This window comes from Papaver somniferum, chromosome 6 (assembly GCF_003573695.1).
Source record: "Papaver somniferum cultivar HN1 chromosome 6, ASM357369v1, whole genome shotgun sequence".
Classification (NCBI taxonomy): Eukaryota; Viridiplantae; Streptophyta; class Magnoliopsida; order Ranunculales; family Papaveraceae; genus Papaver; species Papaver somniferum.
In genome coordinates this window covers 57,695,861-57,720,935 of record NC_039363.1, presented here as the reverse complement: position 1 = coordinate 57,720,935, position 25,075 = coordinate 57,695,861, and the positions used below count along the sequence as shown (strand labels likewise).

General features: G+C 38.4%; 2 protein-coding genes across 3 annotated transcripts; both read left to right on the top strand.

Moving 5' to 3' along the window:
• The first annotated feature begins 9,636 nt into the window (after positions 1-9,636).
• On the top strand, positions 9,637-14,136 carry LOC113287654 (ELMO domain-containing protein B-like). 2 transcript variants are annotated; one of them, XM_026536460.1, is made up of 10 exons: positions 9,637-9,907; positions 10,186-10,258; positions 11,347-11,449; positions 11,691-11,797; positions 12,094-12,162; positions 12,285-12,400; positions 12,664-12,718; positions 12,824-12,944; positions 13,059-13,201; positions 13,303-14,136. In XM_026536460.1, the coding sequence occupies exons 1-10, from the start codon at positions 9,777-9,779 to the stop codon at positions 13,402-13,404; spliced, it is 1,020 nt and encodes a 339-aa protein (XP_026392245.1). In that variant the 5' UTR covers positions 9,637-9,776; the 3' UTR covers positions 13,405-14,136. The 2 variants fall into 2 exon arrangements, with proteins under 2 accessions (XP_026392245.1, XP_026392246.1); XM_026536461.1 differs by lacking the exon at positions 10,186-10,258 and having other exon boundaries at positions 9,770-9,907.
• Positions 14,137-16,451: 2,315 nt separating this feature from the next.
• LOC113290829 (protein MAIN-LIKE 1-like) lies at positions 16,452-18,930 on the top strand. Its single transcript, XM_026540422.1, has 4 exons — positions 16,452-16,570; positions 17,783-17,870; positions 17,961-18,680; positions 18,784-18,930. Exons 1-4 carry the CDS (start codon positions 16,452-16,454, stop codon positions 18,928-18,930), a joined length of 1,074 nt encoding a protein of 357 aa, XP_026396207.1.
• The last annotated feature ends 6,145 nt before the right edge of the window (positions 18,931-25,075 follow it).

The following is a 25,075-nucleotide window of genomic DNA, read 5'->3' as shown; positions in this document are numbered from 1 at the left end:
GTTAACAAACCTAGAAGCGTGCATTGTCAAGTGTGTGTAACAAGCTAAGTTTTCGATCTAACGGTTGAGAAATATTAGCTTGAATCTAAATCAGGTTTTCATCTAACAGTGAATATTGAATGCTTTGTTACTAAGCTAACATTGATTGCAAACCCTGATTTGAAAGAATATATAAAGGACACATCTAGTATTGTGCAAAACTAATACCCACACCTTACGTGTGATACTAGTTTGCGTGCTAGAGTCGATTCTCCTTTAACCTTTGGTTTTCTTCTTCTAAAACCAGGTAAACGACTTAAAGACTTCATTGGGATTGTGAAGCCAGACCCATACTATTGTCATCGTAGTTGTGTGATCTGATCTTGCATCTTCTATCGTACGAGTACAATCAGATTGATTGGATCGAGATTGACATATCCGATAGGCAAGATATAAAAAGTAATCACAATCATGTTCGTCTCATTATTTGTGATTCCGCAACATCTTGTTTCGCTACCATACGATTAAGATTGTTGTGAGGTGATTGATAACTCTAGGCTGTTTTTCGGGAATATAAGACCGGATTATCGATTGGTTCCTGTTCACCTTGATTATTATCAAAAGACGGAACAAAACTTTTAGGGTTTATCCGTGGGAGACAGATTGATCCTTTGATAGACTTGTATGTGGGAGACAGATTTGTTTATTGTCAAAGCCTGCGATTTTGTATAGTAGCAACTCTTAGTTGTGGGTGAGATCAGCTAAGGGAATCAAGTGCGCAGTATCCTGCTGGGATCAGAGGCGTAGGAGCATAACTGTACCTTGGATCAGTGGGATATTGATTGGGGTTCAACTACAGTCCAGTCCGAAGTTAGCTTGGAGTATGCTAGTGTCTGTAGCGGCTTAATACAGTATGAGTTCAATCTGGACTAGGTCCCATGGTTTTTCTGCATTTGCGGTTTCCTCGTTAACAAAATTATGGTGTCTATGTTATTTCTATTTCCATAATATATTGTTTATCTTTATAATTGAAATAATACAGATTGTGTGTTAGATCATCAATTAGAATATCCAACCTTTGTTTGTTGATTTAAATTGATTGATCCTTGGATATTGGTCTTTCGTACCATCCAAGTTATTCCGTGTGTTTGACTGAAGACTCGCTGATTTCTATTAGCTCGAGTAAATGAAAACAAGAGAGAGATATTAACTCCTTGATATACTTTTACCTAGATTGAGTCTGACTGTCTAGTTGATTCTCTAGAAAGTATTTCGGAGTTAGTCCATACATATTGCTAAGCGAAATATTGGGTGTTGTTGTTAGACACCCGCTTTTTCACTCTATATTGTTTACCACCTCTCAAGAACAATCTTCAACTTATCAATTAATAATATTTTTCAGACATCTATCTTGACAAATCATAAATTTTGAGACGAAGAGAACTTTATGATTTCTGTCTATCTTGCCTGAAAGAGATTACGAGAACTTCGATAATAGAAAATCAAGATCAGGATACACGGACTATCAAGACAAAAGATAGTCGGACCTGGCTTCACGAATCCCCAAAGAGAAGTATTATAATAGTAGACGTAATTACGTTTCTAAGAGGAAACCTAGGTTAATAGAGGAATAATCTAGCTATCAACTAGGACACAAAGTGTCAGGGATCGAATTTCCCAGTTGAAAGAGCATCTCTATTTATAGTTTTTCAAGAATGAGGGTTTCTTATAATTCAATTTAAGTGTTAGAATCACTGCTCGTTTGAACTCGCAAGCGTTGCTATCTCAAGCTTGTTTTTCAAGTTTAGTTGTCAAAACTATAAGTATTGATTTCTAGTCTACTTATAGCTATGTCTCGGATTAGGATAGAATGTGTAGTTGAGCTTTAGACTTCACGACGTTCATCGATTGAAGAGGAAGATCTATTAAGGGGAGCTTGGAGGAACTTCATCAACAAAAGGTATGTGGAGACTTGAACTCATCTATCACTAAGAAGTCTATTTTATTATATCTCCTATTGAGACTAAGTCATATAGCTATATAGCCTTGACATTATACACATTTGATATTTCGAGCTGAATTTAACTCACTTATATCTTTCTCGAAATATGTGTTGGAAATATTTTTGCTTTAACTACGTTCATCATTATTCTTGACGAAAGTCAAAAGATGATCATGTGAAAATCGCCTTGTAACATCTTACACGATTTGTGTGAGACAATCATTTGATGTAGACTCATAATGTTTCGTATTGATCAATAGATCACCTGAAAATTTCTTATAAGATAATAGTTTGTGTGAGACAGCTATCTTCGTCTTCTAAGAATGTTTCAATGATTGAAATGAGAGTTTAGAACAATTAATCATTGTTTGTATATAGCACAGTATGCATACCCGTGTGCAACTGTTGTAAGAATGATTCAGGTCCGGGAACCAAGTATGCATACCCGTATGCGAATGGTTTTAACTGTCAAAGTCCGGAAACTAAGTTTTCATACCCGTTTGCAAACTTTTTCACTTGAATACGGTATGGAACGACAATATGCATACCCGTTCATGTCGGAAAAGATCAAGTCCGGAACTTAATTTTGCATACCCGTTTGCAAACTTATGTGGTTAAGTTCTAAAATCGGTTAAGTAAGATTTCATACTCATGAACAAGTACATTTATATATTAAAGAATGCAATCTTTACAAACCATGGCTAAAATGTCCATGAACTGATTCTTTTGAATTAATCCGATTTTGCTTCAATTGTGTCTTGTATACTTCTATGAAAATATAAACGATTGAACAACTATATGAGTAACACAATTAGATTCATTTGATTATCATTTGATCTAGAAGTGTTAATATGAACATGGTTAATACAAGAGTGTTCATATGGCTTACTTCGGTTAACTGTTATTGAGCCAACTCAATATAATCGTTTAGGTACGGTTTCCCATATCTAAATGAAGGTATATTTCATTTGTGTGTAACAAGCTAATACCATCTGATGGTGCAAACTTAGTTTGAATCTTAAATCATGTTTTTCATCTAATAGTGAATATTTATTGCTTTGTCTCAAAGTTATCAAACCCTGATTTGAAGACTATATAAGGGAGAACTCTAGCAACTGGGAAACCTAATCCCCACACCTCCTGTGTGATACTAGTTGCGACTAGAGTCGATTCTCCTTTAACCTAGGTTTTTCCTAAAACCATTATAAGTAAACGACTTAAAGACTCTATTGGGATTTTGAAGCCAGACCCAACTATTTTCTCTGTAGTTGTGTGTTCTGATCTTACTTGTTCTATCGTATTGAGTAATATCTTCTCTAAGATTTGCATGATATTTATCTCCGATAGGTAAGATATAAAAAGTAATTACAAAGCTCTTCGTTCCATTCTTTGTGATTCCACAATAACTTGTTCTACTACCAGATAGTTAAGTTATTATGAGGTGATTGATATTTTTAGGCTGTTCATTGGGAATATAAGACCGGATTATCAATTGGTTCTTGTTCACCTTGATTTATCAAAATACGGAACAAAAAATTCGTAGGTATTTCTGTGGGATACAGATTTATCTATCAGAATAGACTTTTCTGTGGGAGCAGATTTGTTTATCAAGTCTTCGACTTTGGGTCGTAGCAACTCTTAGTTGTGGGTGAGATCAGCTAAGGGAATCAAGTGCGTAGAGTTAAGGACATTTGAACAGTTATGCTTGAATCATATTTCGAGATATTTAACAAGATAAGCTCGACTCAAAATTTCTTTCTTGCAATAAATCTACTATAAGTCATACTATATAGTGTCATACAATAGAGTGGTAATATAGTGAGTAATATAGAATGGTCTTCACTCACCTGAATAATGAAGTCCTCCAAATATCTTCGTCGATCTTCGGACTTCGAGGATGATGTCTGATACTCAACTATCAAATTCTAACGTACTCCGAGACTTGACTGAGTAGACTAGAAATCAAGATATAGGTTTGATCAACTAAAATTAGCAACAAGCTTGAGATAACAAAACTTATGGGTTCAACCAAGCATTGATCTAACAATTTTTTTCGAAATCTATTTTTGGCAAAGAAATAGAGTCCATAAAAGAGCTATAATTGTTAAGAATCATCATATGAACAAACTGAATTTGATTAATGGTGGAATCCTGAATTCAAGTTTCTCCCAATACTATTAACACCTTTACATATTTTCTAGTTTAAACTAATAATTAGGTCTAAAATCGAATCTTCACACGTATGAGTTGAAGGAATATTTTTACCACTTTTCTACAACTATTAAAATCACATCAACGTTATTATGGCTTTTATTGGTTTTTCTGGTACTAACTCTTTTTTTCCCTTCTCTTTTTTGTTTTTATAGCGTCGAACCAAAACCAACCATCTAGAATGGGTTTTTCGGTTTCTGGATTTTCCGGTTTCTAGTTTCTTAGGTTTTTTTGTCGGTTTGGACTAGGTTCGGTGTGATTTAAAAACCGAACCATATGCAGTCCTATCCACATCTCATGTACTCGGTTCTAGTCCTACTAATTCTAAAGCCGTTTGAATTTAGAGTCCACCTCCATAAATCCAATTTCATATCGACTCTTATCTTACTCTCGTTAATTAACATCAGGGAATCGGCAAATGCATGCACCAAGGGATCTCCCCTTGAGTATCCCTTGTAACTTCATCCATCACCAAGAATAAAATATAGGGGCTTAGGTATGACCCTTAATGTAATCCTATCTTAAGAGGAAAGTCACTAGTTTCGCCTTCACAAGCCTGAACACTAGCCACAACCCCATTGTACATATCCTTGATGAGGGCAACGTAACTTGTGGGGACTTTATTTTTTTCAAGAACCCATCGCATGACTTGTATGGGATATTTTCGTACAACGCCTTTTCTATTTTCATCCTCTTTAGCTCGATCGTGATGTTATCCTCCTCTCCATTGAAAATCTTGTTGAAGTATTCTATCTATTTGTTCTTTATCTTGGCGTCCTTTACCGAAAGTCGATATTCTCATCTTTGATGCATTTAACTTGGTTGAAGTATCTCGTCTTCCTCTCACAGAGTTTAGCTACGTTCTTTTTCCCCCCTCATTAGTGTTTAGCTTCTAGTACAAATCTTCATGTGCATGACCCCTTGATTTACTTAGCGCTCGCCTGACAGCTATTTTTGTCTCTTTGTACTAGCGTATGTTCTATTCACTCTTGTGATGATGCGATCCTTTTTTTAGTACTTCTTCTTCTCCTTAATTACCTTTTGTACGTCCTCGTTCCACCACCAAGTATCTCTCAGTTCACATCTATTTCCTCTATTTATTCCAAACACCTCTTCATCCACCTATCGAGTGTGTGTTGCCGTCTCTTCTCACATGTTATTCGCTTCTCTTTATACATTTCATACCCTTTTTTCCAAAACCCTATCTTTAAACATCCATAAAGCATCTTCTTTGAGTTTTCATCACTTCGTTTTGTGGCGTCTTTGTCTCGTCGAACACGAGTCTTACGACGAAAAAAGGGTACCAAAAGTTGATGTTGTGAGACAATATACTCTCCAAGTATAACCTTATTATCTATGTACTCTCGTTTATTCTCTCTCCTGGTAAGAACAAAATCGATTTGGTTAGAGCGTTGACCACTATCGAAAGTTACTAAATGAGATTGTCTCTTCCTTACGAAGGTCTTAGCAATCATGAGGTCGTAGGCTATAACGAAATTCAAAATTCCTCATCCTTCTTCGTTTTTATCACTATAACCGAACCCTCCATGCACCCTCTCAAAATCCTCCCTACTTGTACCAATATGACAGTGGAAGTCTCCTCCAATAAAAAACATCTCGCTGCTACACACACCTCTAACGACGCCATCTAAAATAACTCCCAGTTGGCTTCCTCACTTATACCTACCTGTGGAGCATACACACTAATGACGTTCAAAACCGTATCTCGAACTACGAGTTTGACTAGGATGATCCATCTCCTTGTCTTCTAACGTCGACCTTATGTCCTTGAGGCTCTTATCGATTAACATACATGCCCCATTTTTGTTTCGTTTTTCTCCCGTGTACCATAGCTGGAAGCCTGTGTTCTTAATTTCTTTTGCCTTTAAAGGCCTAGGAAAATAAATCTCTCACGTTGAACGGTGAGAAAACCCTCGCTTTCTATTGGCTGAAACAAGTCTTTTTTTTAGTTTTGTGAAACGAGCATTCTTGTGAGGACACTTGGCAACGTATGATTGGTTTAAAAATTACAAACTCAAAAGGAAAACTTAACTTACCATGTTTGTAATTCTAGGGAAGTCCAAATTCAATTCGGAAGTCGATTACCTACTATATTATTAGAGAATCTCAGCCAAACAGAGAAATTACATAGCAGGCAATCGAGCAACAAGTCGTGCCGCAAGCCCTTTTTGAATTGCAAAACCTATCCTTTTAAAAACAAACTCTCTCTTGGGTCATGAAATTACTGGGCATGACTTTCTGAACTCTCATGAGAAGTCCAACCGCTTCTCATGCTTCGTTATCTTACATGAGGCAGCCCTCAATGCTGCTTTTCCAATTGTGAAGAAACCGTGTCCAATGCCTACTAACAGAGAAACCCCAGTAAGGTCAACACACACATGTTTTTCATTATCCCACACAAAAATAAGAACATCTGCTGACCTTAGTGTTGATCTCCCTCAAGTGTGTCCGTCAAAAAGTTGACAGTCGCTTCTTTCTTTGCTGAAATACCAGCCCTCCATAAGATGTTATACAAGGTATCTCTCACATGATCATGTCTATATTTAAATCCAGGATCCACCTTACAATAAACTGCATGTTCCCCGTATGCGTCTAAGCACCCTGTGATGCAAGCAGGGCAACGTGAATCAGAAGAGTATAGGGGAATCATTAACCTTATTTAAGGATGGACTGGTACTCCAAGGGCGATATCTTCTTCCCAAGACCTTCAATCGGGATAGCAAGAAGAAAATCTTGTGCATGTGTTGCTTGTAGGCAACCAAAATTGCTTTATGTCTGTCCGATAACTCGTAAACCCTATTCATATCTTTAACCACTTTACCAAAAAAAATGGTTAAAAATAAAGGGGGAAAGTCTCACATATTTCATACATATTTTATACGAAAGTAAAAGATAAAAATAAATAAAACCCGCGCATATTTCCTACATTTTTTTCACTTATTTAGTGTATCGAAACGGGACGGTTAAAAGAAAAAAATTGCCCGATGCATAACACGGGCACTAATCTAGTCCATTTGATTTCGTGAATGCCTAAGATATTTACACGTCTCCTAATCACTGTATCTACTGCCTCTCTTATCTTTCCGGTTAAACGAATCCTACTTACCTCCGTTAACTTCTTTTCCCCTCGGACTCGCCTACATACGATAGTTAAGTGAGCCTCAACGGAGACAGAGTATTTGATATCGGAGGGAATTAGTGTTGGACATTAGCACAATTCTAAAGAAATTCCAAAGCCAGCATAATGGGAGTTAGCATATCATCATGTATTCCAAATGTGTTGTTTTCACTACTAACCTTATTCCAACGGACACATGAGAATGATTAATACACAACCACTTAACTACTTTCCAAAGGGAGAGAGAGACAGAGATAGCATTTATGCAGGTCACATAAAGTTACGAGCCAAGTAAAAACGAAGTCAATGCAAACTTAACTAAAGCGAGCGAGAGAAAGAGAGAGCAGTAAATTCAAAGACAGTTTTTAGTCAGAATTTCACGTAATATAAGTTTTCAAAATCTTCATTTTTCCCTTTCTCTCTTTGACTCCGAGCGCCAAAACATCGTGAATCTCAAACAAAAATCACACACAACACAATAGCCTCGACAGCACAAAAGCCTCGTTTCTCACTCATCACCACAAGCCCAACCCTGTGAACCCTTTGTCTTCTCCATTCTCAATCATGTGATTTTCCCTAAACTTACCTCTGCTTGTGATTTCCTTCAATTCCGACCCAATCTTTATTTGCCTTTCACTCGTAAGTATATAATATCTTTTCTCTTCTTCTCTTCAACACCACCACAGCACCACCACAGCCGCACCTCCTCTCTCTCTCTATCTAAAAACCCATATTCACAATCTTTTTCTATAATAGTTATCTAGCTAAAACAATGAAGAATTCTTTTTCACTTTCTATTATGTTGGTTCTCACAATTCTCATTCTTGCTCCTTCAATCATGTCTGCTAGACGGGTTGGACGGTCACGATCACGTACGTCTCTTTACATACATGTATTTGTTTTGGTGATGTTTTTTTGGTGTTGAAAGTTTTACCAAATAATTTGTAATTCACTTTTTATGTTGTGCAGATCATAGCCATCTTTTTAATCAAGACCTTACACATCAAGAAATGAAAGATGGTGTGACGGTCAAGCGAGAGTCTACAGTAGCCAAGAAAGAAAAAGAATGCCTGTGATGAGACGTCCAAAGCCAGACACACTACAAATCGCTGGGTCAAGTTTACCGGATTGTTCACACGCGTGTGGATCATGTTCTCCATGTAGATTAGTGATGGTGAGCTTTGTTTGTGAATCACTCGACGAAGCAGAAACATGTCCAATGGCATATAAATGCATGTGTCACAGCAGATCTTATCCCGTTCCATAATTATAAGCAGAGTATAGCTAGCTGGAACGACAACAACAACTGTGTAAATCTACTTTGTCCTTTTAATTATCTGGTGATTTTTATTTTTTATTTATTTAGTGTGAGAGCGGTTTATTAAGTGACCTACACTTAATAGTGGGACGGAGGGAGTATTAATTCCTTTTGGTTGGGACTTAATTACTTACCATTATAACAAGAGTTGAGTTTTCGGAAGTCAGATCTGAGGTTTTGTCCTAAAAATCTTATGATGTTAACAGCCTTTTGTATCCCTAGTACTGTTTCAAGTTTTATCTTTCTTTGTGTTGGGGGAAGTCCTCGACTGTCCTACTGTATACCAAATAAGACTTGTCCTGCTGCAGAGTTGCAGGTGATATTTGAATTTTCCTCTCGACATAATCCTAGCAAAAAGGATGGTAGCCTGAATTTTACTTTATAGACAGCTACCTATTCTAGTATGTTTTAGAATTGACCTTGCGTACTTGTTAAGCCTGGAATCTGCATACGGAGGAGCTCTAAAGAAAGCAGAAACAATTTCTTAGGCATTATAGCATCACAGGATTCTCAGCCCTTTGCCTGGTCTGAGGGATCTCACAGGTCACTAGTGGCTTGCCCCTCTGTGTTTAGGAGGCCCAACCACCAGAAAAGCACGGCAACTGGAATGTCATGTATGGGCAAATGATATCTTCTTCCTTTTTAATCTAAAGAAAAGAAAATACGTGCAGAGAACAAGTGCATCATCCCAAGCACGATGAACATTCCATAACTTCAAAAAAAAAAAAATACAAATTTGGTATACCTACTATAGAAAATTCACTAATGATGCACGATTAATAACAGACAGGAATCGGCTTAAACTGGATAATCTTATTCTAAAATGAGAAACGAGATGGTTGAATTTGATAAATGATTTTGATGGGTAGTCCGTTTTCAAAGGCATATTACGTGGATTTAACAAAAAAGACAGAAACTTTGCTGCATTTAGCTGTTGTTTAGTCATCAACCGAAGAAAATTTGTGAAGTTATCATTTTCTGACATTTCCGATAACAGCGGGAAATATAGATAGCTCCACAGATTTTTGGGAATGGTTTCCAGCACACCCAAACAAAAATTTCCAAACAATCAGAACCCATTTCTGACCTATCTCTCCCACTTTCAATAGCTGGGAGAGAGCACACAGATGCTCCACCACAATCACCACCACCACCATCTCTTTCAATCCCATTCTCGCCACCACCATCATCATCTCCAATTTGCATTTTCTAAAACTCTCAAAGATCCGCGCTCTCTTTCTCGTAAATTTACTTCTGGGTAATCTCTTAATCGAATATCTCTCTGTTTTTCGTTTGTATGAATTTGCATTACACAAACTCATTGAATCCAACATCTGTAAACTTAAACAATAAGACGATTAAGAAACAATTTTAGATAATCCCATGAATCAAAACCTTCCACTGATTCCGGATATCATCTTCATAATCATTTCAAATTTTATGATGTTGTAATTCTTTTAATAAACTTACTTTTCTTGTTTGTTTTGTCTCGGTCTTTTGCTTTCTCGACCTTTAATATATTGTCGGGAATTTTAGGTACTGGAGATGGACCCGGGATCTACCTACCTACTTCTCTAAATCAAAAAGATACAGAATCTCACCATTTCCTGTATGTGTCTTGTCTTAATAATACAGACAAATTCTTAATGGATATGATTCTAGGGATTGAATTTAGGAGTAAAAGTATGTCTTGCTGCAATGATTTGGTCTTTCTTCTTCTTGTTTTACTCATTTTGGATGCAATTTGTTTTACAAAAAAGAGAAAAATTATGAATGTTTCTAAGATTTCTTGTTTGAGATGAGATTAAGATTAAAAATAGTTTGTTGCCCTCGTCCATGTATTCCTCTGTGTTCTTCTGTTAACACGGTATGAAAATAGCTACATTGTCATTTCCACCTTAATAAGAAAATCTTCAATTTTTTACCATTTTGCTTCTCATCTATGGTTACCTGTTGCAAACCATTGTTTTTGCAGGGGACTGCCTAACCTATTAGTTGTTTTCGTTGAACCCATACATCTGATAGTATTTATTTGGTGTTTGTCAATACTAGTATCTCAATGATAGTAATGCTTCAAAAAAAAATCTCAATGATAGTAAAAGGTTGTTCCAGTAAATTTTTGTGATAATTCTTGTTTCATATGTGTTTAGTTTTTACTAGTAGACTCCTGAAAATAGTTGATGACAACAGTTATGAAATCCAATAAGTTTTCGCCCACTTGGCTAATTCTGTTGAAAATTTAGGTTTCATCTCTAATTGTGATGTATTGTTTTGTGACTCAGTTGCTATATGGTTTAAATGCTTTCATCATTTTAGATTTCTGCGGGGAACCCATTCACTCTCAAAAACAACATAATTCAAGTGATGGCTAATTCTGTCCATCTTACCTTGTTTCTGTTGACAATGTGATGTTTTCTGTTCTTCCGTCTTGCTAATATCAATTCTTTTCCAGCTGAAAGTATGAAGAACAACATAAATAAAGTTTTTATATCCTGGTAGTATCCCGTAGAGCTATGTCGGATCCTGCCTGAAACATAACCTAGGATCAGATCTTCATTGTTTAAGTGAACCCTGAACATGCCACAAGTTTTTATTTTACCTTGGCAACTGACTGAAATGTTCTAACTATGTACCCAGTGGTCAGATGGTCATCTGGATTTTGGTAGTCGCTTGCATCTCATGTTGCTTTTAATGTAGGTTGATGATGATGAAACTAGCTGGAGGGAAAAGAACGAGGAAGATGATCAGGCATGGGCGAATAATCTTGCTCATGTAGTTTCGCAGTGGTCTCAATGTTGTAGTGAGTCTTTTCTATACTACTTTGGGGATTTTATTGATGGTTTACTTTAGATCAGAACGTATGACATTGTTTCCACCCCCTCCATTTTTTTTGGACCAATTCACCCCCTCCATTTGAGAAAGAATAATTTGCACCTATCTAATGTTATGCTACCGATAGTTACCGCATGTCAGGAAGGTCAGCAAGTTGATTTCCTTTTGCTTTACACTTTCTCTCATTCTTCAGTAATTGGTTATTGCAGCTAATGCTATGGTTGGATCAAGATCATGGATAGGAGCACTTCTCTCTCGGTCTAGCAAAAATCGCCAAAACGACAAGATTCTTAATTTCTGTATGAGCCCTCTTCAGGTGATTGAAAGTGAAACTTTGATCTCTTAGTATCTGTTGGGTTCACCCTACTGACACTCCCTGTTTCGAAATGCTCTTGGCTTTTTTCCCACTAGTTGGACTGTATTAATGCGTAGGTTTCATGTACTATTCTCTAGTTTCATATTGCTGCAGCACTTTACCATAATGATGTAGGGAATATTTTCTCATTTTATTGCCCAGAATAATGCGATATGTCTTTATGTTTTTCTCATACTATTATTCTTTGTTAAGTGCGTCCTTTGAATTGATTATACCTTTTTTTTCCTCATTACCAGGAGCAAAGACTGCAAAGACTTCAAGAGCGATTACAAGTACCTTTTGACGAAACTCGGCTAGACCATCAGGTATCCTCTTTAACAGATTTTTTTTTCTCTTCCATAAATTATTCATAATCCATTATTTGACGTAAAGCAATCTGTTTCATCATGTTAATAGTTGTAGCTCAAATACTTCTTTCTGATTACAGGAAGCATTAAGAGCACTGTGGCGTGCTTCTTTTCCAGATATTGAGCTTAAAGGCTTGATCTCTGAACAGTGGAAAGATATGGGATGGCAAGGTCCAAATCCGTCGACTGATTTTAGGTGTGATTCCTTTATTCTTAATAACCTCAGTGTGATTTGTTGGAATTCAAATTTTAACTACTGAAAGAGTATGGTCATGTTTTAACTTGTAAATGCTCAAAAGCCGAAATCAAAGATTAAAGAGAGAACACAACATAGTTTGGTCCTAATTGTCAAAATAAAATGATATACTCTTCCGCTAACCATGTTCCACATCCATTTCTGTAATCAATTTTCTTTCCCTTGCTTCTATTGGCGTAACAAAGTAATTTTCTTTCTCATAGGGGCTGTGGATTTATTTCGCTGGAAAATCTTCTATTTTTTGCCAGAACTTATCCGGTAAATGCAATTGCTTAATTTCCTAATGTTATCTTGTAAGATGACATACATCGACTAGAATGGGCATGATGATTTATACTAATTTTATTCAAATTCAAAATGAAGGCTTCTTTTAATAGGTTACTCTTCAAACGGTATGGTAAGAGGGCAATATGGGAATATCCATTTGCTGTTGCTGGCATCAATGTGTCTTTTATGTTGATTCAGATGCTGGATTTGTGTTCAGGTAAGTTCAGTTAGCGTTTGGTAAATGGGTAACATGCAAACTTGGTGTACGCGTATTTCATGTGGTTAAATTCTATACATTAAATTGATTTTTCGCTTCTCCACCCTTTTGCAGCAAAACCAAAATGTCTTCCAGGAATAAACTTTATAAAGCTACTTTCTGAAGATGAAGAAGCTTTCGATGTATTGTATTGTATAGCTTTTGAAATGATGGATGCTCAGTGGCTGGCCATGCGTGCTTCTTATATGGAGTTTAATGTATGATATCTCTCTCCCTCTCTCACACACATACACATGCTCATACACGAGGTTCATCTCCATGCTTTTGGTAACTTGATATCGTTTCATCTTTTGTTTAGGAGGTTTTACAAGTAACAAGAACACAATTAGAAAGAGAATTATCTTTGGAAGATATACATCGAATTCAAGACCTTCCAGCATATAATCTCTTGTACCAATAGAAGAACTAATCACTCAAGAAGTGTAACTCAAAAGTTCCCACTGTCCTACTATGCCGATGATTGTAGAGATAAAAAAATATGTGTCCAAGGCCATCTTATTGCCAATTTTGAAGGCAAATGAGGAGCCGCACATCTAGACATTATCACTACAGACTCTACAAGCTTTGCATATCAAACAGAAGGTTGTTCATTAGCATAAATGCATCAATGGTACGCGTCAGAATGGGGTTGAACATTTGTTGGATTTCGTGATCCTAAACCGTTTGGTATCCAGGTTAAATAAAAATTTCTGGATACTCTCTGTTAAATTGGTTTTTAGGATCACTCCAGTGATGTGAACTTTTCTCGGTTATTAGCGTAGCCAAATAGAAGAAATTAGGTCCGGTAAAAGGAGCAGTCGAGGGCATTGAATAGTCTTTGTTAATTTTGCCACAAAATTCAGCAAAACGGGGATCTTGGATTTTATGTAATGGAATTTAAATCAGCTGGCATTGTAATAAGGTATGTTCACCATATCAGATCGGGAGAGGAGTTGGTACGAGGGCAGATTTTCGACCCATTGTATGTAGCATCATCAACAGCACACTGAAATTGTATGAGAAGTTATTTTCTGTCCTTATTTTTTTCATAGTTTTATTAGGAAAAAGAATGAAGTTATAATGCTTTACTGCAACTGTTGGATACTTCGACTGTTACAACTTATACAATCATTGAGATTATTTGTAGATTCCAGACCTGATTCTGATGGCATAAGCTGGTTCTGTTTCTAACGGGAGTGTATCAAGCAACATTTGGATACTGAACAAACATGGTTGTACGGGTGAAACATAGTTCTTTTTCTATTTGTGAAAAGTTCGAAAAAGAAAAATAGTTTGTTCGTTTTTTGGCAATACAGAAGATTCATCAAGAAACTTGGCAGGGTCTCCTCCGGTAACACACCCAAAATACAAGAATATCAGGAGGAGCGGAGATCATCTATCATGCAAGAGCCAATATATAGTAGAACTTCGATAAATTAATTACTTCGCTAAAATGATAAAATTCTCCGGTCCCAACTAGTCTTGTACAAGCTAAATTTTAACTCAGATAAATTAATAACTTGGCTAAAATAATAATTTTCTCCGGTCTCAAGGCTATTAATTTATCGAAGTTTTACTGTATCTACAGTAAGGATCTAAAATCAGCAATTCAGAGCAGAAAACTAAAATAGGAATTACTGTTTAGTCCAGTTTTTCATGACCCAGTTAATGGCTAATCCACCCGTGAAAAACATTTACTCGCTAGTCCAAAAACTTTGTGGAGATTATAAAGTGTGTTTTCTAAATACCTAAAACACCTTTCCAGATCTAATTAGTATCAACACTTGTAAATGTTACTAGTAGTATGTTACTACATACTAGTAGTATCAGTACGGTGATACTACATATTAATATGTATTGTACTGGTAGTAACAAAAATATGTTACTAGTAAATTAGGTTACTACTTTACTATACTAGTAGTAATATGTGTACTAGTGTACTAGGATACTAGTAGTAATATGTAGTATTAATATTAATATGTCGTATACTAGTTTAGTAGCTAGTAACTAGTTTACTAGTAGTAATATGTAGTACTAATAGTACTATACTAGTAGTAATATGTGGTACTAATATTAATATGTAGTATACTAGTATAACATAACAGTATTAATATGTAGTATCAATACATAACTTAACAGTATTGATATGTAGTACAATACATATTAAATAATACATATTAAATAATACATAACATAACATAACAGAATTTATTTATATGTAGTACGTAACATATTGATATGTAGTATCAATACATAGACATTATTTATTTATATATAGTACATAAATATTGATACCACATATTGATATGTAGTGTCAATACATAACATAACAATATTTATATGCAGTAACGTACGTTAATGTTACTAGTAACATATGTAGTAACATATACTACTAGTATATTAGTAACTAGTATGTATAGTACTAGTATACTAGTAACATATGTTACCAGTAAAAAATATAATACGTAATATATATGTAATAACATACGTAGTATTCTATGTTAGGGTTAGTAGAGTAATTTACTCTTTTCAAATTTTTTTTGGACTGACGAGTAAATATGTTTTTCCGCTGGACTAGTCATTAACCCGGATCGGGTTTAGTGGACTAAACATCAAAGTTCCCAAAACTAAATCATGAAGATGAATAATGATTCATCCAAATCAAAAAGTCCTAAACCCTAAAATTGTTTTAAGAATTCAAAAGGGGAAGGGATTTAAAGAGTGCAAATGTGACGATATAGGGCATTCAAAATAAAGATGAAAAAACTTCATTAATTAATAAACTAAAATGTTTGCATGGCCAGTTTAGGGTATATCCAGATTAATTAGGTATATAGCTAATGAGTGCAAAATATGGTTATTTAGAGGTAAAACCCAAAGCCCTTAGCCATATATTTTCAAAAATGGCAAATCTATTCTTGCTTAATTAATATTAACAAATCTGTTTTGGTTAATTAATTGAGTTAGTTGATTAAAATTCTGAAAGTATGTTTTATTTAGATTGAACTCATGAATTATGTGGGAAGATTTTTGAGAATTTTGTTGCTTAATATTTTTTTTTCTTGTTTAATTTTGTTTTGAGAATTTTGTTTGTAACGGAAACGAAACCACATTACCCAAACACTTCTAAAACCTAGTTTGACTGGGGGCCATGAAAACTAATTAGGGCCTTGACATTTTATTTGCACCCCAAAATTATCAGGGACGTATTCAACCGATTATGAAAATACTATTTTACCCTTGACTAAAATTAAACATTAAAAATCAGTTAACCCTAATTAGGCCCCTAATTCATATACCCTAAACTAAATCAGTTTCTTTTCTCTTCCCTTGCCTTCATCTTCTTCTTCTCCCTTTCTCTTCTCCACTACCATTAACACCCTCTTTGAAGAAAAAAAAAATTCACCCGATTCATCGCGTGATCGTCGATGATAAAACTTTAATCGACGATTAACTTCTTCTACAAACATGGCTCGTACAAAGCAGACCGCTAGAAAAACACTTCAAATCCCTAATCTCTTAGATACGGTAAAAGCCAAGGTATACAAGAGAAGAACTCCCAAACCCAAGAAAGAAATAGCTAGAAGGTATGTCAACTAAAACCCACATTCTATTCGATTTTTTGTTGTGTTTTGATTGTGAAACTGAGTTTGGTAACTGAAAATGATCAGTTTCAGTGTAAGGGTCGTTACTATCGAGATGGAAACCCCTAACGACTTTTTATTTGCATGCGGATTCTATGAAAAATCGTTAGTGTATTAGGTTGAATATGACGAACCTAATTCTGCTCCAACAATTTTGCCCTAGAATAGAGTCATTAATGTATTAGGTCGAAGATGACGACTCTCTTTTGCCGACCCTTTTTTATTTCTTAACGACTCTAGCCTTCTGTTTCAAAAATTGATAGTGTCGTCATCTTAGGTGTCATAGAGTCGTCATTTAGCTATATGCCGTAGAGTGGTCAACCCAATTTGTAGGATCGTCATTTCCTTTTTGACGACCCATTGTTAAACAATAACGACTCTTCGAGAAAAAAAACACCCTCTCTGTCCAAATAAATGGAAGGGTCGTCATCTAGAATTGGTAGAGTCGTCAATATTTGTTGTAGAGTCGTCATTATCTATGTTAGAGTCGTCTGTTCTTGTTGAAGGGTCGTTACTTTTTACATCATCCCATTGACGACGCTTTAACTGATGCCATAAAAATGATATCTTATTATTTTCTTATTTTGTGTTTGGACTATATTACCAAGAATACCAAAGACAAGGTTCCAATGATGATAACTCCTCCTTCCAAACCTCCCCGCCACGATAAATACTTAACTGCCGGTCCATTACGCGGAAGAAACCCGAGTGAGGTAGCCTTTTCTATCACCGAACCAAGAGACAAAGGAAATGATTTGTCAGATTCGTCCGATTCATCCTCTCCTGTTATTTCCGCTAACAGTAGCGAAGACGAAGAAGAAGATGAAATACAATAAGATCCTCCCGTACGAGGTGAAGAAGAAGAAGAAAAGAGTGATAATGATGATGAAGATAATGGTACTGGTGATGATTCTGATGATGATAATGGTGGTGATGAGGAGGAGGAAGGGGATGAAGGTAATGATGGTGGTGCTAAGGAGGATGAAGAGGTGATAATGATGATGAAAAGGATGAAGGCATTGATGCTGGTGATAAGGAGGAGGAAGAGAATGAACAACCGAAGCCGACAAATAGGATACAGAAGGATGGAACGGATATTTCACCCAGCGCGAGACACATTCCCGCTACTCATTTGCTGTTGGAACCTCTTAACAGTGGTAAACCTAGAGGAGAACCTAGAGATGGCTGCGAAGTTCTAATTGGATATCCCGGATCGTGGGATCATACCATCTATGAGACAATCGTAAGAATCCCAACTCTGCTTGTTATTTGATTAGTTGACGTTAACTTTCTATTTTTTATTTTCCAATATTTACATGTTTCTCTTTTGTAGGATCATAAGAATGCCGCACATCTTTTCAGGCACCAATCTTCTTTTAATAAAATGAAGATGTGGTCGCTAGAAGGTGAATGTGCAAGAGTTAGAGAGTATGTTGAAAACTCCGGTTTGTATAATGTGGTTGTGAACTATGTGATTACATATGACAAGGTCGCAGTATCTAGTTTCTGTGAAAGGTATTATGGTGAAGTCGACACATTCCAACTCCCTTTTTGCGAGATGGCAGTGACTCCTGATGATGCAGAACAAATATTAGGGATGCAGGTCGAAGGTAAATCCACCAATGACAAGTTCAACAAAAGTCTTGGTTGGGATGAAATTTATGTATTGACCAGGAACTTGTTTGGATGGGATAAAGAGACGACTGATGGGCTTTTCGTGCCGGGAACTAAATACCCAAATAAAGAGTTCAAACTTGTAGAGATTAGGGAGATGTATGTCGATACATTAACCAAAGAAAAAGTTGATGGTCTCTCTGATATGGAATGTCGTTATACGGCGGCTGGGTATTTGTTGTATGTCCTTGCGTCGGTTGTATTTCCCGATATCAAAGGTAACAGGGTTAGCGCTAACCTTCTTCAGCTTTTGGATTCCTTGGAAGATGTGAACAAGTTCTATTGGGGTATGGCTATAGTAGCCGTTTTGAATGGTCAGTTTTCCCAGGCATCCCGCGAACGAACTTCTCAAATTAATGAGAATTTGACTCTACTCCAGGTATTTAGATTGATGAAAGTTGTCTTCTTTGTGTACGTTTTTTTCCTTTAATCTTTTTATGTTTATTTGATTGTTTTAAAATTTTCAAATATGCTTGTTATAGGTGTGGATTTTTGATCATTTCCCCTCACTGTTCAAAGATAATGAAGACGTGAAACTCAACCCAAAATGGAGCAATTGTAGTCCAACAGGAACCCTATACTTGTTCACCGGTTCTCAGAAAAAGGAACAAACTAATGCGTTTATATAAATGCGCCAAAAATTGGACAACATCACGGCGAAAGAGGTAATCTTTAATTCGTATAAGGATGGTATAGTTATCGCAATGGAAAATGTTATGTATTACCATGGCCCTTTTTTTCACCCTTACGGTTTTTCAATATACAATCCGATGAGAATCATGCGTCAACTTGGGTTTATTCAAGATTCACTCGATGACGACTATGTACCTCCATTCAAGCACAAGTTGGACAAATACGAGGCTGACGTGTCGGGCATAAAGGTAGTTTACGAACCTAAACCTGATGTCAAGCTTTGGAATGCTAGACACTCTAGCCTAGTTGTTTGTGGGTGAAAACCGTTTCTGCTGAATTTGGTAATTTTGGGTGTGTGGATGAGAAACGAATCTAAACCCTAAACAATGTACTGCACGGGAGTACTTTTGATTCGAGAGATCAATCTGTACAATCCTGGCCTAAACCAAGAAATGGCCATTCCAGGCTTGCTTCGGTCACAAAGTGAAGGAGAAGGGTTGGTATTAGAGACGGAAGCGAAGAGAGTGTTGAGACCAGAATAGTTGATTTTGAAGGTGTGGTTGTTTATGACTTCTATATGAAAGTAGAACTGGCTAGCAGAATGGAAAGCTACCAGGTGATTTCTAGATACTTTATTGTTGCCGACCAAAATTTGTTGTTTGGTGAGAATAGGTGAAGGCTATTTATACAAGTCATATTGAAATGTACCCTGGTCTCGTAGGAAGTGGAAACGATTGAGTGGGGAAGAATAGGGTAACATATAACTGTCAGACGTTATGATTCCATGATGAAGGAAGTGAATTCGTGTAACTGTCAGACATTACGCTTCCATGATGAAGGAAATGAATTATTTACACCGTTACTTTTACCACCACTAATTGTCTTACTTCATGACACTTTCTTGTAACGGGCGCATTGCTCGCCGCACGCTGTAAACCGCCATACCGATACCCTGATGAGCATCCCCCAGTTTGTGACATGTTTGATGTCTCGAGTGTTTTTGTGGAAAACATGTATCACTTTTCTACGTTTGTTAAGTCAAAGTCAAAGGACTTACCGCAGGAAAATAGCATGTAAGGCTATTAGGCTCGTTTTGGCTAGTCGCCTAAAACTTGCCACAAGTTTGTCAGTTCGGTGGCTGAGATCGCATCTCATGAAGGAGAGTAGACGTTGATTATGGCTACCTTGTATTGGCGCCTGATAATGGCTCAATGGCGTTTTGGTGTACGCCAATGGCAATGTGGCATGGATGGCATGGCTCGCGCATGCCAGTGGCACATTGATGCAAGTGGCGCTTGGCGTAACCATGGCCATTAGATTTAGGCAGTTGGTCGCCTGAAACTCACCACAAGTCTGTCAGTTTTGTGGCGAACTTGGATGGCTGAGATTGCATCTCATGAGTAAGGATGGCCATTGATTATGGCCATATCTTGTCATATAACAAAGTGGCGCCATTGGTATTAGTGGCGCCTGGCATAGGCACGACATAACGGCATGCCAGTGGTGTGGCCGTGGCATAGCGGCATGCCAGTGGTGTGGCCGTGGCATAGCGGCATGCCAGTGGTGTGGCCGTGGCATAGCGGCATGCCAGTGGTGTAGTCGTAGCAGCTGTTTTGGCATATTGGTGTTAGACCAAAATATGGCTCTGGCAACACTGGCCCTGTTACCACATCAATCCCACCACTTTGGGAAACATTATTTGGCTTGGTTGGCATAGAAATTTTGCCCAAATTAGGGTTTGGCATGTCGAAACCCTAGTTAGTGTATGTGGCATGCATGCGGCATGGTGACGTTGTGGCATGGCCACGCTTGTGGCTTGGCGGTATGGCCAATGCTAGGATTTGGCGTCGTGGCCAAACTTAGGCCTTGGAGGCGTGTCCAAGGCTAGTTTTTGGCGCCGTGATAAGAATTAGGGCTTGGCGGCATGGCCAAAGCTAGGTTTTGGCGACGTGGTAAAAATTAGGGCTTGGCAGCGTGGCCAAGGCTAAAGTGGCTCGTGGCATGTTACTGCGGCAGACTGGTATGTTGGCATGCCGATTAATATGTTGTTGTGGAAGGGCGCGTTTGGATTGCCAGTTAGTATGGTGGCGCGGCAGGGTGCATTTGTCCTTTAATGTACGGTGGCAAGTTTAGAGCGACTTGATTGGCCAAGAAAAGGGGCCGGCCAAACATAAGGCGCGACTACACTTTTGGTGAAAGTGTGGCGGCTTTAGAGCGACCTGATTGGTCGATTAAAAGAGGGCCGACCAAGCGTGGTCGTGGCTACACTTATGTTGAGAGTGTGGAAGCTTTAGAGCGACCTGATTGGTCGATGGTAAGTGGGGCCTGCAAGTATGGGTCCGGCCACAACTTATGTGCGTGTGGCGAGTTTAAAGCGACCTGATTGGTCGAGGGAAATAGGGCCGGTTTATGATGGGGCGTGGCCAATGGCAAGTGGCGCCAGCTGGCCTAAGGCATGGCCTTGCCTCCCTTTGATACTGCGGCTCCCTGTTTTTCTGATTTTTGGCGAGGTTTTGCACCTGCTAATCCATGATGGATTAATTACCTAGTTTGCTTAGGCTTAATTTTGACAAGAAAGGTCTGGTATACCGCGCGAGGCGCGAAACCCTAACTTCTGCAAGTTAGTCAGGACAATTGATTGAATTCTATGTGTTGACACAAAGTTCTTTTAAGTTCATTGCCAGAGAGCAGCATGCTTTTCTGATTGAATACCTTATGCAAAGACCTTATCCTTGATATTTGGAGATTTGTGCTACTCTGCTGCGAGTGAACATAAATCGTCATGCCATATCAACATTAAGGGTTCATCCGGAGAACATAGCATCGAAGGCATTCAAAGGAACTTATATTAAGTGAATATAGGCGAGGCGCCGAAATTTACAAAACATTTGGGATGGTTGCTACATTCGCCAGTCTGGATAAATTTCATGTAAATATATTGAACGACTCAATGAATATGCCAGCGGAGAGGTTAACACTCATGGCTCCATTTCCTTGTAGAGTGTTGTCACATCAGATGCAAGGTTTTACGATTTTAACCCTAAGCTAAAAACCACCATCAACATAAAGTTCCATGCTTAGCACGTAACAGTGGAATTGTTGCGGGGTAAGCATGAGATGGTGACATACAAGAGTAAAATCGAAAGGGCAATACCTGAAGAGATTGCCAGGGAAATTCAACTAACCTTTAGCGTAAGGCATGAGGAATCCGTGATCCTTATGTTGGCAGCTCTGCGTAATTCTGGATTGGCCATAGGGTGTTGGCGTCAGCGCTGAAACTTTGGATATTGATCGGCAGAGGTGACATTGTAACTTGGTCCACAGAACGGGCGCTGGTTGGCTAGGAAAGGTATATGGCGCTGTTTGCTTGGATACATCCATGGAATGGTGCTGCTGGCTAGATCCGCGGAGCGGCACAGTTGTCTAGGTCCGTGAAGCGATGGATGACACTTGTCTGGATAGATCACGGAGAAGCAGAGATAGCACGGCTGGGTCCTGATTCGTGGAACGGTGGATGGCGCTGCTTTGAACGGCCAAGATGGCGCCGCTTTGGCTAGTGGAGATGGAACTGCTTTGAAAGGCTAAGATGGCGCCGCTTTGGCTATGTCTGTGGAATGGTGGAAACAACACTTTGAACTTTGGCTACCAAACAGTGAAGATGGCGCTAGAACTTTGGCTTCAAATGGTGATGGTGGCGCTGATGGCTTCAGTCCGTGGAATGGTGGAAATGGCACTTGGAAGGCTTGCTGGATGGATCATAGAATGCTGGAGCGTTAGCGCTAACTTAACCATAGATTGCTAGAGTCATGGAGAGTTGTCTTGAACACGGAGTGCTGGAGCCATGGAGAGTTGGCTTGACCACAGAGTGTGATGAGTGCCAAATATTGTATATATTTATCCCTTTTTGTTGGCATTTAACTCATCTTTTATGCATTAATTCTACATTTTATCCCATATTCTGTATTTTCATTGTTTTCAAGAATAAATATTTTTCTTACTTAATTTTGCATTTTTAGGTAATAAATAAAGATTGGATGAGTTGCGGAGCAAAAAGAGCAGAAAAGTGGTGAAAAGCCGGGAGAAATTACGCAAGGAAGCCGCAAAGAATGGAGCGCACGTCCAAAAAGCTGGAAATGGGCTCAAGAAGAAGAAAGTTGCTCTTAAAGAAGAAGTGGGCTCAAGGTTTTCCAAGCCCAAACTCATTTCCCAAACCCATATTCTATACCCAAAAGCCTAAAACCCAAATCCATACCCGCTTGCGTCTTCAGCCGTCAGATCAGTTCTCAGGAGCATCCGACGGTCGCTCCCTTGCTGTGCATCGAAGTTTGATATCTCCGCCTTACACTACAGTACCTAACTCCATCAAGTACCGTTCGTTTCGTCGTATCTCTTCATCCGACGGTCGCTCATCGCCTGCCTCCGCATCGCCGTCAGATCCACCTACCATCTTCCCATCCATCGGTCCAGCTTCGCGAAACATCAAAATCCTCTACACCTGCTCAACACCCTAGTACCCGAACCCTACACCCATTAGCCAAACACACCCTTCTCCCAAATCCATCGAAACCATCTTTCCCCCCCCTCTCTGCAACAGTACCACCATGTCCGTCTCCATCACCACTACCTTCCCCCAAATCACTCCACTATCTTCTCCCCAAATCACTCTATCACCACCACACCTAAACCCATCATCACTATCACGTTTTACCTCTTTTTCATCAACTAATCTCCTCAATTTCTCATCTCTCATCACTGAAACCCTAGGTGAGAAATTGGGGATATAAGTTGATGTTAGAGCAGCAATTGGAGCAGGAGATGAACGAGAAGAAGTAATTGGAGAGTGGGTCGACGAGATGGAGCGAGTATCTCATCAACATTAGGTAAATCAATTTCACCTGATTTTCTGATTTTGGGGAAAATGGGCTGTGAACCCTAATTCTGATAGGGGGGGTATAAATTGGTGTTATGTGGAGTGTGTGAAAGATACTGTGTATCTCTCTGGACTAGCCAGTAGAGAATTAGAACAATTTTAATTTTGCAATTCCAATTTCTGATTTTTGCATAACTGTTGACAGTTGAAAGTTGCATATGTTTTTAGTTATCTCAAATGTTGCTAGTTGTATCTGAATTATCGCATATGATGAATGTTATTGCTTTATCCATGTTTAGCATGAGCTAAATAGCATCAGGCCAAGGCTCAGCTGAAGCCTTGTGCACTGTCAAGTGACTAGAAGCTAGGATAGTTACTTCCATGCTCTGTTTTGCTTGAGAAAATGGGAGATACCAATGCACATAGTGCCTGTGATTGGCTGTGCTGTCAAAAGACAGCCAATGCTAGGGGCAGACTATTGAGCAATTTAGTATTCTTCTATTTCTAGATGTATGCATAGGATCAAACTCAACCTAGAAACATGTCATTTGGTTAGGACACAAGGTGGATCCTAAGCCTTGGCTTACCCACCAATTCCTTCTCAGTCACTTACATTTTCAGTTCTGTGTGCTTTCAATTCAGTTTATTTTCTTGCCTTTTTTTTTCTTGCACTTTGAAGCCTTTTGTGCACTGAAGTCAGTGCACAATCCTCACCTGGCCCTTGGCTTCCAAGCCTTGGTTCTTTGCTGCTTTACCTTGCTGTTTTCTTAGCTGTTTCTTTGCTGCTTTACCTTGCACCCTTGGTTCATGCTATTTACCTTGCTTTGCTCACTGCCATAGTGCATTGTCACCATTGTTAGCTTAGGTTTCTCTTGTATGCTCCCACTCCCTGTGGACTGACCCCCTGCTTACCTTCTATATCATAACTTGGCCTTGTATACTTGCAAGCTTTTGTGTGTCTTTGCTTGTCACACCAAGTTTTTGGCGCCGCTGCCGGGGACCAAACGCACCCTGACGCGCCACTATACTAACTGGCAATCCAAACGTGCCATGCCACAGCAACATATTAATCGGCATGCCAACATGCCACTCTGCCGCAGTAGCATGCCACGAGCCACTTTAGCCTTGGACACGCCGCCAATCCCTAATTTTTACCACGGCGCCAAAACCTAGTCTTGGCCACGTCGCCAAGCCCTAATTCTTACCACAGCGCCAAAACCTAGCCTTGGCCACGCCGCCAAGCCCTAATTCTTACGCGGTGCCAAAACCTA